At 40.8% G+C, this 15,467-nt stretch overlaps 1 protein-coding gene across 1 annotated transcript; it reads left to right on the forward strand.

The window, feature by feature from the left end:
* Positions 1–1,532: 1,532 nt before the first annotated feature.
* Positions 1,533–12,501, forward strand: hpn (hepsin). The gene is made up of 12 exons (XM_070967068.1): positions 1,533–1,606; positions 7,686–7,793; positions 7,984–8,025; positions 8,668–8,797; positions 8,880–8,999; positions 9,165–9,205; positions 9,516–9,681; positions 9,824–10,014; positions 11,048–11,143; positions 11,328–11,470; positions 11,746–11,910; positions 12,451–12,501. The coding sequence occupies exons 1-12, from the start codon at positions 1,570–1,572 to the stop codon at positions 12,493–12,495; spliced, it is 1,284 nt and encodes a 427-aa protein (XP_070823169.1). The 5' UTR covers positions 1,533–1,569; the 3' UTR covers positions 12,496–12,501.
* The last annotated feature ends 2,966 nt before the right edge of the window (positions 12,502–15,467 follow it).

The following is a 15,467-nucleotide window of genomic DNA, read 5'->3' on the forward strand; positions in this document are numbered from 1 at the left end:
CTGTGTGCTTCTCTTCTTCCAGAAAGGGCACTTATAGTCCAGATTGTTCAACTTCCCTTTTATTTTCTCTGCTAACTAGGAACTGGGTGGTGACTGGGCCTTCAAACCAGCAGAAGGAACATACATCAATGTGTGCACAGTATGTGTGTGTGTGTGCCTGCATGGGACACTGTATGTGTTTGCTGACTCAACTAGACCAATAGGGACAGGAGGCATCACCCATGCTGAGAGTGATATACCAAAACAACAGCTGATATCCTCGGCCTCCAAGTCACTATTAAACTTGCAGGATAATGTGTTCACCTGCAGCAGGTATGCGCGCTCAAGACAGCGTGTACGTGTGCTCTCGCGCCCCGTTTGTCCACTCAGAGACGTGCTGTTGACGTCACTCGTGCCCCTCTCGTGTGCGCAGCATAGCGCTCACAGGACGACCACTCAAACCGAGAAACTTCGCAGAAACTTCCACAACTTTGTCCCACACTGTCCAGTCCTCCAAATGTGTCTCTCTTTCCTATTAGAGGCGGGCGCCGGTGGTTTTGGTTGATAGAAACGGTCTTTGCTGCCTTCATCTCCAGTTCTTCTTTCTTTGGGGTCAGTAACCTGTGAAGAGAGGGGGAAAAAAAGGATTTTCTGAAAACTGGGATTTATCTGTGGTGGCGTTTTAACAGTGTGCTCGTCCGTCTTCGAGGCAGTTTTGTGCTTTTTCTGTTTTCAAACTTACGGACGAAAAAGAAGGTAATATTTGTCATCAGAGGACAAGGCCGGGGCTCCACCTGCTGCAAGGCAAGCCAGGTGAGCCACTTTCTGGAAGGCGACTCGAAGTCCGTTTCAGCTATTTGTGGTTTTATGCTAACTCTTAGCTAGCCAGCAGCCTGACTTTGGTGCCATTAAATTATTATAACCTTGCTTAAGGCTGTACTGCTAAAAACTAGTCAGCAGCTATTTGAAATTGAACATTTTTAATGAGAAGAAAGTCGACTGTTTGTATATATGATCTGCTTCTGCATTACAGCCTGTTGGTAAAATGTCTGTGCCAAGATCTCTGCAGCCTAACAGGGCTTACTATACCAAAGTGATAGAAATAGTAAAGCCGTTTCTTTTTATTTTAGAGGATTTTTAAATACTGTGGCCTGTACTGTGTAGTTGTACAATATTAGATAAAACCTGCATCTAAAATAACTCACTATAAGCTGAAGATACACTTTAACTCCCGATAATAATGCCTTTGTGCTTCCACCAGGCTTGATGTCCTCCTGTTTGCAGGGCAGTTATTACTGTAACTGGTTTAACCCTTGGTAATGGTTAGTACTGCCTAATATGTGTTGTGGTGCAAGAGGTGTGAAGTATCATGAGTCAGGATTCTAGTTCTGATGAGTTGAGCAAAATGTTAAGAAAAAATGTGTTACCTACATTTGTTTGTCAATTAAAACCCCCAATATTATGTTAAAGGTAAAGGTGACTGCCAAGGGCTTAGACCACCTGCCCTGAGGAGTCCAGGAGAGAAGGAAGGAAGGAAGGAAGGAGACAGATCATTGTCTGTTGTTGCCCTCAGCTTCCTACTGTGTACAGATGTATGCTGAGAAAGTTGTGACAGAGGGGAAGATGGGTGAGTGCACATATTACATACATACACTTCTGTTCTTGCTGTCGTTCTCCCCACCCATGCCTCCTCCTTCACACACACACACACACACACACACACACACACACACACGCTCACGCAAACAGATTAAAATGCTGTGCTGGTCATGCTGCAGCTCACGCTGCCTGTTTTTTTGTATTTGGGACCAGACATCAGTCCACTTGACAGTTAACCATTAACTGGTTTGTTCAAAGCTGGCTGTCTCTCTCATGTCTACTGGATTTATGTTTGATGTTCAGCTTTCATCTTGGAAAACATAGCTGTTGTGATCTTTTTTCTTCAAGGAATATTAACTCCACACTCAAATAGAAATGTGATAGCGATGTTGATTACTGGGGCGAGAAATAACCACCGGCCTTTACACCAAGTTTCACTTAAGCGCAACACATTATATTTACGGCAATAACAACACACTCTCCTGGTGGTCATAAACAAAGTGCCCGCTGTACCCTCATACCTGTCAGTATGAAGCTATCGTGCCTTGGAAACCAGAGAATCCACATTTGCTGTCCTGCTGCTTGGCATGAGCTGTAAGGCAGGTTTGTGGTGTTGAAACTTTATGGCTCCTAATGAGTTTACTGCCAGTCATATGATGCTAGATAGAAGTGAAGATAAGATAACTTGCTATGTTATACTGTACTGTTGCTAGGACAGTGAAACTGTTCACCATACGTTTTCCTGTGGTGTCTTGAAAGCCTGTGTCTACTTTTTGGATTGCAAACTTTTTACAACAATTCAAATCTTGAAACTATATAGAGACAATAAATTCAGCCTTTATGTGTTTACCCCATGAGCCGGTGAGACAACAGTTTAAGTACCTACCTGACATTGCAGGGACACATTGAGTAGTAGTAGTCTCCAGTTAAGTGAAGGATTTAGTTGAAAACTGACAACATCTCCACATCTTCTGCTGCTCTCACCAGCAGGTCTTCTTGGTCCTTGTGTCCGTGCTGTGCTGTAACTTGCTCTTTGTGTCTGACCATGATCAGCCAGATGTTTGGTTCTGTAGTTTCTGTTTCCAGAATGAAGGGAGTCCACCCAGATACAGTGAACCAGGCTGTGTCTTTGGTGTGTGTAATTACAAGAGAAACGTAGTCTAGCCAAGGAGTGGCACATATGGTGTGGCTTATTTTGTGTATGACTGTGCTTACATTAGGTGGGACAGTATCTATTTTCAGAGACAAGCAGTGTTTACCTTAAACATAACATGCTTATACACTATACATGTGTGGACATGTGGAGCAACACAAGTGTGATTCACACAAGTGTGCAGATTCACACGCAAGCACTACTGTCACACAACTCGGAGTATATTTGTAATCAGGCTAATATTTACTGCACAGTATGATTATGTTTATTTTTACTTTTCCACCATGACAACCACAATAAGTATGAGTCACAGTTTCTCGTGTGTCTTCATCTCTCTGTGTGTGTGAGGTCTCCTGCTTCTGTGCTGTTATCTTTGCTTCATCCCACACTTACACACCTACAATATTCTACGGTACTCAAAACCCTTTAAACCCATTTTCCTGTTTAATGTGGCGTGGATGCATGTTGAATTAAGCTCAGCCCTGTTTTTGATGGACCAGATACATAACAATCTGATCTTCCTGTTTTGACAGTCGTTTCGGAATCTGTTCCCCAAAGTCCAAATGTCAGTGTCTCGAAGAGGACAAAGGATAATACACTAGATGCTGACTATGCAGTCAGGTAGTAAGATAGTACATATACCTTGTAGTTTGGATTTTCAAAGTCACCAATGAACTTTTATACCTAACTTGAAGCCAAAAGAGATGGGAAGTGATAAAAGACATTTATGAAATCATACCAGACACTGATGTGAGATCAGTCTCCATGAAACAGAGCATCACCTGATGAAGACTGTGAGATACGGTTGGAGGCTCTGGGAAAAAAAGTAAATAGAACCCAATTTGGGATTGTTTATTTGTTAAACCTGTGTGACTAACACGCTCATAAAGAAGAGTTCCAGACTTCTGCCTTGTACATAGCCATGATCCCTCAGAAACCATTTTCTGTTTGTAAGTCTTTAAAAAGGTGCAGTTACAGTACATCAGTAACACTTTCAGACACTTTTTGGGGAGTTCTTTAGTTTAGTAGATAGCTGCTTGTCTAGAAAGATCCTCATGTTGTGCTATCTGTTACATTCCTTTAATTTCAGATTAACTGTCATTTAGTTGAAAGCTCGGCATAGAAAATGGATGGCTGGATGGATAGTTGAAAGCTTGGCTGATGTGGATGGCAAAATAAAAGCTTTTCTTCATCTAGAATGGGTTGTTTTCATGTTTTTCTCTCAATTTTGGTGTGGTGAGGGTGTGGACAGCGTCTCATGTGGTGTGCAGTTTACCCAGCAGTGAGGTGTTACAGTGGGAGGGCGTAATGTGTGCAGATTTAAGGGTATCCCTCCCAGCATCCCAGAGAATGAGTAACGACACAGCGAACCTTTTCCGTCGTTCGGCTTCTGGTTGGTCATGTGACACATGATAAGGAGGACAGAAATAACTCACAATAAAGTGGATGTAAGTTCAGTGTGTTTGCGTGGATGGATCATAGGCAGTAAGTGACTCATTCTTACCTCTCGTGCCAGCCTTATTTACCACAGTGGCCACATACTATCCAGTCACGCTTTGGGGAAGCCATGAATGTTGACTACACTGGGGAACAGTCACACACAACAGCAGTGATTCATTACATCAGTTTAGCTGTTGAAAACACATCTTTTGGTTGAGCATAAATTAAGCTTAAATAAGTTTAAATTAGAAAGCCTGAGATATATTTTACAGTATTGAGACATTGTCATAGAGAAACTTTTATTAGAAGCTCAAATGTTTTCAAAATTAACTGCACTGTAAACTTAATTCAACTTCACAACTCCATCTCGCTGTGGAGAATCTTTGAACATAGAAAAGTTCAACAGTATTCAAATTATTATAATATAAGATATCCAGCATATGGCCTGCACTCATAATTATCTACCAACCTTTTCCGTTGAAGCACACTCATCAGCATATAATACAACAGTGACTTCAGAAGAACCCTGCCTCATAACACACACATGCGCGCACACACACACACACACACACACACACACACACACACACACACACACACACACAAGAAGGTGGTCTCAGGTACGTAGAAGTGGAAACAATAGAGTGCTTGTTCTGTCCTGCAGTGTGATTGTGAAGGGCGCAGAGCTGGGGGGGAGAGCAGGAAAGAAAGAAGAAGAAAGGAGTTGAGGTGTGTGGGGGAAACATTGTGGTATTTCCTGGAAAACACACTCTGAAAGAATGAACATATTATCCCTCTGATAAAATGTCCAGTGACACTGATCAGATATTCATTATGTTCTTGCCATTTTGTTTGTCACTTAAATTTTTATCCTCTCTCTTTGAACTTTTTACACCATTTTTACAACGCAGGGAACAATAACATCATTATCATGTTGACTGGATGTTTGGAGGGAAAGTGTGAGGAAAGGAGGGGGAAGAATGAACAGGTACGGAAGGGAAGGAGGAACAGACATGAGGCATAAAGAGGGGAAGACAGGAAGGAGAGAGATGGGTACAGAGGGAGGCAAGGAAAGAGTTGGTCAGGGAGAAGTTGTAGTTTAGAGGGAGGCAGCAGATGTGAGGAGATAGCTGGGAAGGAAGTTAAGGTCACTGGATTAACAGGTCTACACAGCTATCACCTTTCATGATAACAACGTAGAAATCCAGCAACTGTGGGACCAAGTAGGGTAACTGGTTCTGTACTACACTGGTCCCTTGTCATTCCTTGTTTACTTCCACAGATCAAGACACAAGACTCAGGAGTCTGCACATAAGCTAAGGAACTGACTTTAAGGTGGTAACTGTGCAGGATTGTTCTGGTTCTGCATCCAGATGCTGAATGTCAAAGAAAAAAATGAAAAAAACACTACTAACTGATGTGTGTACGACTCTGAGATGTCGTCCAGCAGGGCCTCTTGGTAGTTCACTTGGCATGTGCCCCATGTGCAGAGAGGCTGAGTGCTCAGTGGCAGCTTTTCTTGTCTATCTCGTGCTGTTGTATCTAAAGTCTGGAAAAGCCCCCAAAATGATTTAAAAATTAAATTGTCTAGCAGCACAGAACACCTTCCTCATGAACATTTGCTTTTGGTTGACCAAATGTCACATCACAACATTTTGATGGAGTTGTTTTAAATTGTGGTTACTTTGTGAGAAAGCTCAAGATGTGAGGGAAAAGGCAAGTGTTGCAGTGAGACAGTGGCAGGAAGGAAACTAGGCATGTAGAATGTTTTCTCTGATTTGATAGGAAGCACCCATACACTTAGAGTATCTCCAGTTGTTTCCTTGCACATTGATGGAAAGTATTACTATTACACTCCGCTCTGTCTCATGCATTGTAATGAACAGAAAATCCACTTAACAATGGCTCACTTTTCTAACAAATAACCGCAGACACAGGCTCTAAATCGCCAATGTTTTTGTACTCCGGTTACATTTTCCTTTTCAGCATGGACACCTTATGTTTCCCTTCAGCTATTACTATTGATAAAGACACCAAATCACAAAATGATAATTAATGGTATTAGTAACACCTGCTTTTCCTGCCAAGTCAACTGTGCTGTGAAATATGCCTTAAGAACAACATCAATGATTTAGCTGCTTCAGTTTCAGGGTCCTGGTATTGTGCATGCTGGTTCACTGTCATGGCTCACTGGGACACTTGAATATGTAAGAGAGCCATGGGAATGAAATATTCGCCAATATAATCAGCCGGACTGGGGGCTTTTTTCATTCATGTTTTTAGTAGAGTCATAAAAAAGTTAAAGCAATAGATTTACAGCTTTGTGGACTGATTTAATGTGTCTGTGCCAAGAGGTGCAGCCCTAGCTTCCAGCTTTTGTCTGCACTGTTGATCTAACTTTGAAATGATGATAATGATGATGATGACCGTGGGTTTGTGTCAGTGGATGATGGTGGGAAGTGGAATGAGCTGAGCTGTATTTAATGATTCTGGACATCCATGGGAGTCTGAGAGTTCACATAACAGTAATATTTGCACTTTGCACAAGTAAGAAAAGAGACAGAACAAATATCAGCAGACCTTTTTACAACAGACTTGTCAAAGCAGGACAGGTGGAGCTCAAATCCATACCAAGTGTCCCAGTAGGCCATGATAGTGAGTCAGCATGCACAGTGCCAGGACCCTGGAACTGGCTCCCCTGAATAGATATAATAATGTTAATAATTACACCTGTGTTTTTCATTCTCTTACATGTCTGCAGTGAAAAATGTGGATTAACTAGGGTCAAGTTGACAAAACTCTGCTCAGAGCCGAGGATAGCAAGAGCAGGTGCACATACACATACTGTATGAGCACAGGGACATGACATGGCACCATATCCTAGCTTAAGAGTTTGTTCTTGCTTTGTGTAGAAATGCTAGACTTTAGACTATTGATCTAATCAGTGTCATTTGTTCTTTTCAGTCTGTGCCAGGAAATGTGCTGCATGCCCCTTCACATTGGGACAGTGAGCTGAAACCGGTCAATTTGCTGATGTTTGTTGTAGGGTGGCTTAAGAGTCCAAAAAAGAGCCCAAATTCAATACTAGCAGTCTGAACTTGTGCCATATATTATTTTGTGAAATATCGCTCTTTGTGTGTGTGTGTGTGTGTGTGTGTGTGTGTGTGTGTGTGTGTGTGTGTGTGTGTGTGTGTGTGTGTGTGTGTGTGTGTGTGTGAGTGAGTGTGTGTGTGTGTGTGTGTGTGTGTGTGTGTCTGTGTGTGTATAGGAGGCATTTTATATATATACATTTTTTTTATACATCACAATACAGTTAACTTCACCTCATTGTTGTAATATTTTCTCTTGTTTATGGGAATGTTATGTAACATTAAAGGCTTGCGTGCTGCTGTAGATGCATTCATGTGTGTGTCTCTGTGTATATATTCTGTCAAAGAGTGTACTGTATGCAAACTCATGTGTGTGTGTGTGTGTGTGTGTGTGTGTGTGTGTGTGTGTGTGTGTGGATCTGCAGGGAGCAGGGGAATCTCCCTGACCTGTGTGTTGACCCCCTGCCGTGTGATCGGAGTGTGTGTGATGCTGATGACTTTGGGAGCAATCGGAGCAGCTGTCTGGGCCGTAGGTCAGACCACATGCTTTCACACATAAACACATTTTTGCCAGATATGTGACATAACCGTAATGTTAATCTTTTTTATTATTATTTCAGGGTGTTGACGTTTGATAGTTCTCACTATTCAAAATCTGATTATCAGTAGTCTTTGCTCTCTTACATTGATTTAACAGATGTTTTTTTAATTACCCTTCTGTAGTTACGTATTGCACAATGGAGGAAGACACAGGACTGTATGATGGTGAGTAGAGTCTTATACCAGACTTTAAGTGCAGGTGTAATAGAAATAGACCACACTGGGACAAGAGCTACATGTTCTGATTATTAAAATAAGAAAAATTAGCTTGAATTAAGTTGTTTTTTTTTTCTGCGGTCAAGGAGGATACTGCATGTGTTTGTTTGTTAGTGGAAACAAAACAAACACTTGGGCATGAGTCATTAATTTTGGTGCAGATCCAGGATTTTCTGTCTTTTTTTTTTTTCTTTTTCAGCATTGCCGGGGTAAAGCTGTAGTTACTTGAGTGAAAAAACAAATATATCTGATAATTGTCTGTCACTACATTCGATGTAGATTAAAGTCTAGTTGTTTTTATTAAAAATGTGTGTTATTGGAATAAAATAAAAAAAATTCAGAGAAGCAAAGACTGAAGTTGCTGCACCGTCAATAAGAACAGGCTCAACTCAGAGCAACAGGATGTTACATCTGTGGTCACATGTTGCTCAATAGAAGCAGGATGCAATCACACAAACAAACAAAAAAATATGTCACTAATACTCATCACAATCACAATGAGAAAAGAAAAATGAATTATGTGTTATAGGTAGGTAGGGGTGTGTGCCATTGTAGCTTGTTCTAACAGAAAGCCTGTATCTTTCCCTGCAGTCCAGGTGAATTCTGCTGACCAACATCTCAGAGTCTTTGACTCCGCCCAGAGGAGGTGGCGTCAGGTGTGTTCTTCCTCAGCCAATGAGCTGCTCGCTAGCATCAGCTGTGAAGAAGTGGGCTTTGTCAGGTGAGATGTCTTTACAGATTAATTTCCGTGCTTTCATGCAGCGCAGCATGACACGGGGCTGAAGTGTGTGTGTTTGTTTCAGCGTGGTGAATTACTCAGTCGCATCAGTGCCAGAGGCCAGTGGAGACGTTGGAGAGTTCTTCTGTGTCAGACAGGAAGAGCTCAGCTACGGCAAGAAAATCAAAGACTCATTGTTCCCATGGTAACAAACACCTGTCTGTCTGACGGTGCAGCAGTCTTACCTGCTACCACACTGTCCTCTCTGTTGCTCCTCCTGCCTTTTCTTTCACTCGTGTATTGAGTGACTTAGTTGGGATGTTTTTTTTCTCTGTCAGGATGTTACTAACTCTGTCTTTATTTGTTGTAGTGACTGTGAGAGCAGGGAGGTCCTCACGCTGTTGTGTCAAGGTAAGACGTGAGCTCAAATCTGCACTTGTTCTGTATGACACCCTTGGACACTTTATACTCTGATACATCACTCCCAGATCTTGTCATCCTCCCGTACACCTTGTTATTCATGCTTCTAACTCTGTCTGATGTACAGCCTGTCTGTCTGCTTACCTCACCTTCACTTAGCTTTTCATTGCTCTGATTTTCTACTCATTCACTCACTCATTCTCATTCTTGTCTGTCTATGCTGTGTTTCTCCTCTCTATGCTTAATTCTTTCACCCACAGTTTACTGTCTTCCTCTGAGTCATTCTTTCTCTCTTTGGCAGACTGTGGCAGGCGCAGTTTTGCAGCAGACCGTATAGTTGGTGGCGTAGATGCTAGACAGGGCAGTTGGCCTTGGCAGGTCAGCTTGCAGTACGATGGAGTTCATCAGTGTGGAGGATCCATTATCTCAGACCGCTGGATTGTCTCAGCAGCTCACTGCTTTCCCGAGTAAGAAGTCAAGCTTGAATTTATACAGAAATCATACCTTATTTTAATCACATGCTGGACAAATGTGATTGCGCTTTAGATTCTCTTAGTAGAGAAAAATGTAACATGCTTGCACAAAAACTAAAGAAGCTTTCCGTGCTAGGCGGTATCGCTTCGTTAGTCGCTGGCGTGTGCTGCTGGGCTCCATCTACAACAAACCTGTCAATGCCAACGTGGCGGAGGTGAAGACCATCGTTTACCACAGCAGCTACCTGCCCTTTGTAGATGCTAACATTGATGACAACAGCAGGGACATCGCCGTTCTGGCCCTCACCCAGCCCCTCACTTTTAACGGTAGAGCACACACACACACACACACACACACACACACACACACACACACACACACACACACACTTTCATCAAAGAAGAAACACACTTGTCTACACACACATGAGTATTTGATTGCATGAGGACAGTGATTAGAGATGAGGAAGAATGGCAAAGAAATTGAGAGAGCCTGTGAGACACAGAGAGTCAGTCATTATGGTAATTTGCCTGCTTTAGGGATCCTGTTTGCCAGATTTGAGGCAAAAAGGACAAAAGTTCTTTGATTTAACATAATCATATCAGCACTGAACAGGATATAGCTTCCTGTGTCTGATGTGCTCTTTCTGTCCTGAAATCCCATGACTTCTTTAGAAAAATATCCACACTTTCATAATGACAAAGAGTCATCTGTGTTCTGCTTTAATGTTACTGCAATCTGTTGAGCCACGAAAAAGGATGAGCAGAAATACAAGTCTGCTGGCATTGTAGGTTTGGGAACGACAGAGGTTTAGCTTTCTGTTATAGTGTATGTCACAGCTGTGCAACTAAATAACGCTATTTCAAAGTACTTGATGGGTTGTAGGCAAATGTTTTGAGAACTGCACACATACTGTATTAACATTACTTGTATTGACCAGTAAGAGGAAACAAAATGATGAAGACCTGTGCTGAGAGGAGCATGGCAGTAGTCAAGTACACAGTCAAAGAAACTTGTAGTAGAAACTCTCAAAGCAGTGTTTCAGTAAGTCATGCCTGACATCTAGTGTTAAGCGTTTATAATTGCAACCACAGCATGAAGTCCGCTGGAGTGAAAATAACACACGTAAAGGCCAATTTTAGCTGAAATATCTCTCTGTACAGTGTTCTGCCGACACTACATAAGATTTGGTTTCACTGATCAGACATAAGGTATTTCACCACCTTGTCTGCCTGTCCTGACACATGTTGCAGTGGTTTCTTGTGCATTTTATTATGAGTAAACTTTGGATGATAGTGTGTGTTGGATGGTGAAGTATTGTTATGTACACGTGTTTACTTATATCTTGTTTGTATGTAGAATACATCCAGCCCATTTGCCTGCCAGCGTACGGTCAAAGACTGATAGACGGGCAGATGGGAACAGTAACAGGCTGGGGAAATGTAGGATACTATGGTGAGTCTGCATTTCATTACAGCTGTACTATAATACACTGCAGACAGCCCATCTTCGTTTTCTTTCATGTAGTTGTTTTTTTATTTAAACGCATCAATGTGCTTAATGTGCTGTTAAACCAAACCAGTGTACACTACATCTACAAACAAGCTTCTTTTAAGTTTTTGATATTTCTCACTTGCAGGTCATCTAGCAGATGTTCTTCAGGAAGCCAACGTCCCCATCATCAGTGACACTGTCTGTAACGCTCCTGATTACTATGACAATCAGATCACCACCAGTATGTTCTGTGCTGGTTATGAGAAAGGAGGCACTGATGCCTGCCAGGTCAGGGTGTGCCTGTGTTGATGCATGCGGGTGTGTTTATGTGTGTGGGTTTCTAATGAGGGACCTCTGTCCCTCTGATAAGTCCTCATGTGTGCATACTTTGTTTTTGTCTGATGTTTGTTTACCTGCCTGTGATCTGAATGCGTATGTGTGCACAATGTGTGTAGCTGTTTGTTTGATATGTTGTTGCATTCCTCTTGAATTTCTGTTTATGCCTGGATAAAATGGGTGGTTATAATGTGTGTGTGAACTGCTGCAATCCTCTGTGGTTTCAGGGAGACAGTGGCGGCCCCTTTGTGGCAGATGACTGCCTGTCTAAGACCAGTCGGTATCGTCTGCTTGGGGTGGTGAGCTGGGGAACGGGCTGTGCCATGGCCAAGAAACCTGGCGTCTACACCAGAGTGTCTCGATTTCTGCCCTGGATATCTACGGCCATGAGGGTGAGAGACTGGGCATGTTTTATTTGACTGTATTACTCTATTTCTTGGATTTTGTTGTGTTGTTGTAATGCTATAATTCCTACCAAGTAAAAATAAAATGACTGCCAGTAACTGCAGAAACAGAACAGGAACTCATCTGTAACTCATCTATAAACCTCTGCCAATATACAGACTCACTGTACAAATAAAAGCACATTATGAACATTTTCTTCTTTGGCAGAAGAACAGTCCACTTTCCTACTGTTATGATTAACACAATATTTTCTCATGTATTAAGCTGTAGCGTTTGAAAAATCAAAGTGTTTGCATTGCCTTTCTTCACCCACAGACACACACAACACACATAATTGCCAAATTAAGGAAATGAAATGTCTTCGTAGAACATTGTCCCACCACCCAGTGTGCAGAGAGAGTTATGAAATGAATGATACGTACATGCTTCAAGATGGGAGTGGAGGTTTTAGTCATCTACATGTATAATTTCTTTTTGGGACATGACAGGCGTGTTTAACAATTTCTGCTCTCATGTGTCTCCTCTAGAATTATCACAACTCACCGGGGGTTCACAAAATGGCCCGGACATGAAAGCCCTCCTGCCATGTTTCTACTTTCTCTACTCTTGGATGAAAATATTAAAGACCTCGTAGATGTCAGCAGGGACTGTTTGATGTGGGTTAAAGGCTGTGGGGTTTCCCTCATGTCTCAATTCCAGATTCCTTTTTAGTGAGGATTTAACTACTTCCTGAACCTTCCCACATTAAATGTCTACCAATACCAAACTTACTAATAGATATCCTGTATTTTTGTAGAGATTCACAGGCAGAGCTCTGTAAGAGACGTGACATTTGAACTCATCAGCAGAGTTATTGAGGTTGAATAACTTGGTTATGAAGTTAAATATTGAGAAAAAGGCAAATGTGAAATAATACTAGAATCACAAACTGGATTTAAGAAGCCAGTTTTGTAAAATATAATGAGATCCTTTTACTGTGGTGTCTTTATTTTTTTTTTTCTTCTTGTTTTTTTAGCTGCCATCACCAAAAATGAAATTAAAAATAACTACTGTAACTTATGCGCTAAACAGGAATGAAGTGAAGTTGAATTGAAAGGCTCAGGTTCATCTTAAGCATTGTAGATGCAAGGATTCATACAATTCATACAATACCGGATAATACAACAACAGCAATAATAATAATAATACAATACAAAGTGCTGGATTTCCTGCAGCCAGTGTGCACAGCGAGCCATGAGTGCAGACTGCATCGTTGAGTTGTAATAAAGATCAGTAAAGATCTTGTGCAAGCTCAACTCCTTAAGTACTTTTATATCAACAACTAAGACAGACACAGAGATGATTAGAGATTTGAAATCCCACCAGTTTATGAGTGATGCTAATTAATAAATGAAACATTCCATGGTGGGCTTTAGTTTAAAAAATTGTAGCACACATCAAACCTTTTTCAAACTTTTAGAATTAAACTCTTACTTGTGTGATACATGTCTTGACTTTTTATATACAGTAGCCTGTTTGTATGAAAAATAATTATTCATACAAGATCTGTCTGATGAAGATGATGCTTATATTCAGATCAATACTTTGCCTTGTAAATATTAGTCAGTGTCTTGTTTATGTAGATGCTTATTTGAGACATGTTGCAGATGTCTTCATGATCCACATATCTTAAAACCATGAGTGCAATAACAACCTAAATCATCTTCATCTTCTTCTGCAACGCATATTGATTACTGATTTCAAATGTGAATGATGTCTCATCACTTTAACTGGCGTGTATGTAGTATTATAAAGTAAAATTATCCATCTCCTCCTGCAATCATATTTACCATAAACCATAAAAAACAATTTCAGCGACAAGTTTTCGATTGTTAATTACTTGTGTTTATTTTACATGACAACTACACATTAAAGGAGGAGGGTTTTTTTATTACATTCATATACAAAAAATAAATATTTTAAGGACAAATGGAGAACAACCTAGATTCAAATTCTCAAGACAATATAAAGGAATTGTTTCAGCTGAATCTGGTCTTCAGGCAAATGACCATCATGACTAATGATAAGCAAATACAAAATATATATGTATAGAATACAACCATCAAGATAACACAACTAACTTTGTGCAAACTACCTTTGAGCCCTTTCTGGCACTGATTTTTAAATCTTAACTGAACAAAATGTAATGTGCATTCATATTGTCCAGTACTACTCACCACCCTCTGAAACAAAATGAATGTATGGACATTTATACAGTTATGATGTGTACAAGAGAAATAAATATTGCAAAACATAAATCGTTGCATTGAGTCTTGCATTGAAATAAATGGCCACAGTCATTGTGTAATAATATCCTATTTGTTTTTCTAAATCTGTAAAGAATAATAATACTATATCTTCCTAGACACAACAGAAATAAATACAGAAGATCTGGTGTTTCCAGAATATTTTTCCAGCATCAAAAATATTCAAGGTAAAATAAAATACCTACATTGGTATTTGGTAAGTATTACTGCACAGAACTATAGAAAACAAAAAGCCTTGCAAAAACACAGTAGTTTACATAAATATAATAAATACAAAGGATAGCAAAATAGACATTTTGATCACTTGTGAAAGCAAGGTGCTTTTAAAACTACTGCCCGTGCTCTGAGAGACTGAGCTGTAAACTCTGAACAGGAAGACGCCACATGACTTTCAGCATACGGAGGTTTCTTGATGATGATGAAACTGCACTCAAGTGACTGAAAGGTTCCTGTCAGACTCAGCTGGATTTAGTCACTGTAGCATAAATCACCCAGTCATCATTTGCTACTGCTTTGGACCTGAAGAGGAAAGAACATTATTTGTAAATTTGATTCAAACTGCAGCCAAAGCAGTGTTGCTGTCCTCTGTCTGTGACCACCCTTATGGTGACATGGTGATGGATAATGATGATAACAATAATAATAAAGTTTATTTATATGGCACAAATTGCTTAATAGCAGCAATAATAACTTACACCACATACAGATGCTTCACCCATTTTATTCATAAACTCTTTATTACTTGTTAAGTTGATAAGATCAGTTTTGCTATCATAGGGTTGTAGCTATTGTTGGGAAATTGCACACTTGAAGGTCAGAGGCCATGACGTGTTTTTTTTTTTTTTTTACATAATCTTCAGGCATTATTTTGTAACTTGATTATTTCAGAGTGTACAGGAACAATGACAAAAGGCCACACATATGAAGCCCTGTGATCAGGTCAGCGTTTGGACAGTGAACCTACCGGGAGTCCTGGTGGGCTCTGCTGTTGTTTATGCGGTGTGAAGGTCTGGGGTTTCTGGTGTTGATGGTCACTGTTGAATAGGTCATCTCGTCTTCATGAGATGTGGAGGCCTGAGGGGAGAGGAGTCCGTTTCATCCAAATCTGCAGACGTTTGATTGAGTGTTACATTTAACATAAGTGTGTGTGAACCATATTTACCTCATGTTCATGGTGTGAGCCCCTCTGTGAAAGAGGAGTGGTGTCTGTAGCAGGTGGAGGAGAGGATGGCAGCGTG

This window comes from Chaetodon trifascialis, chromosome 7, assembly GCF_039877785.1.
Source record: "Chaetodon trifascialis isolate fChaTrf1 chromosome 7, fChaTrf1.hap1, whole genome shotgun sequence".
NCBI lineage: Eukaryota > Metazoa > Chordata > Actinopteri > Chaetodontiformes > Chaetodontidae > Chaetodon > Chaetodon trifascialis.

Excerpts from the sequence above, each read along its gene's own strand:
- hpn (XM_070967068.1), top strand. The coding sequence starts at position 1,570 with ATGTATGCTGAGAAAGTTGTGACAGAGGGGAAGATGG. Across the intron at positions 1,607-7,685 it reads TGTGACAGAGGGGAAGATGG|GGAGCAGGGGAATCTCCCTG; the intron begins GTGAGTGCACAT and ends GTGGATCTGCAG. Across the intron at positions 9,206-9,515 it reads CCTCACGCTGTTGTGTCAAG|ACTGTGGCAGGCGCAGTTTT; the intron begins GTAAGACGTGAG and ends TCTCTTTGGCAG.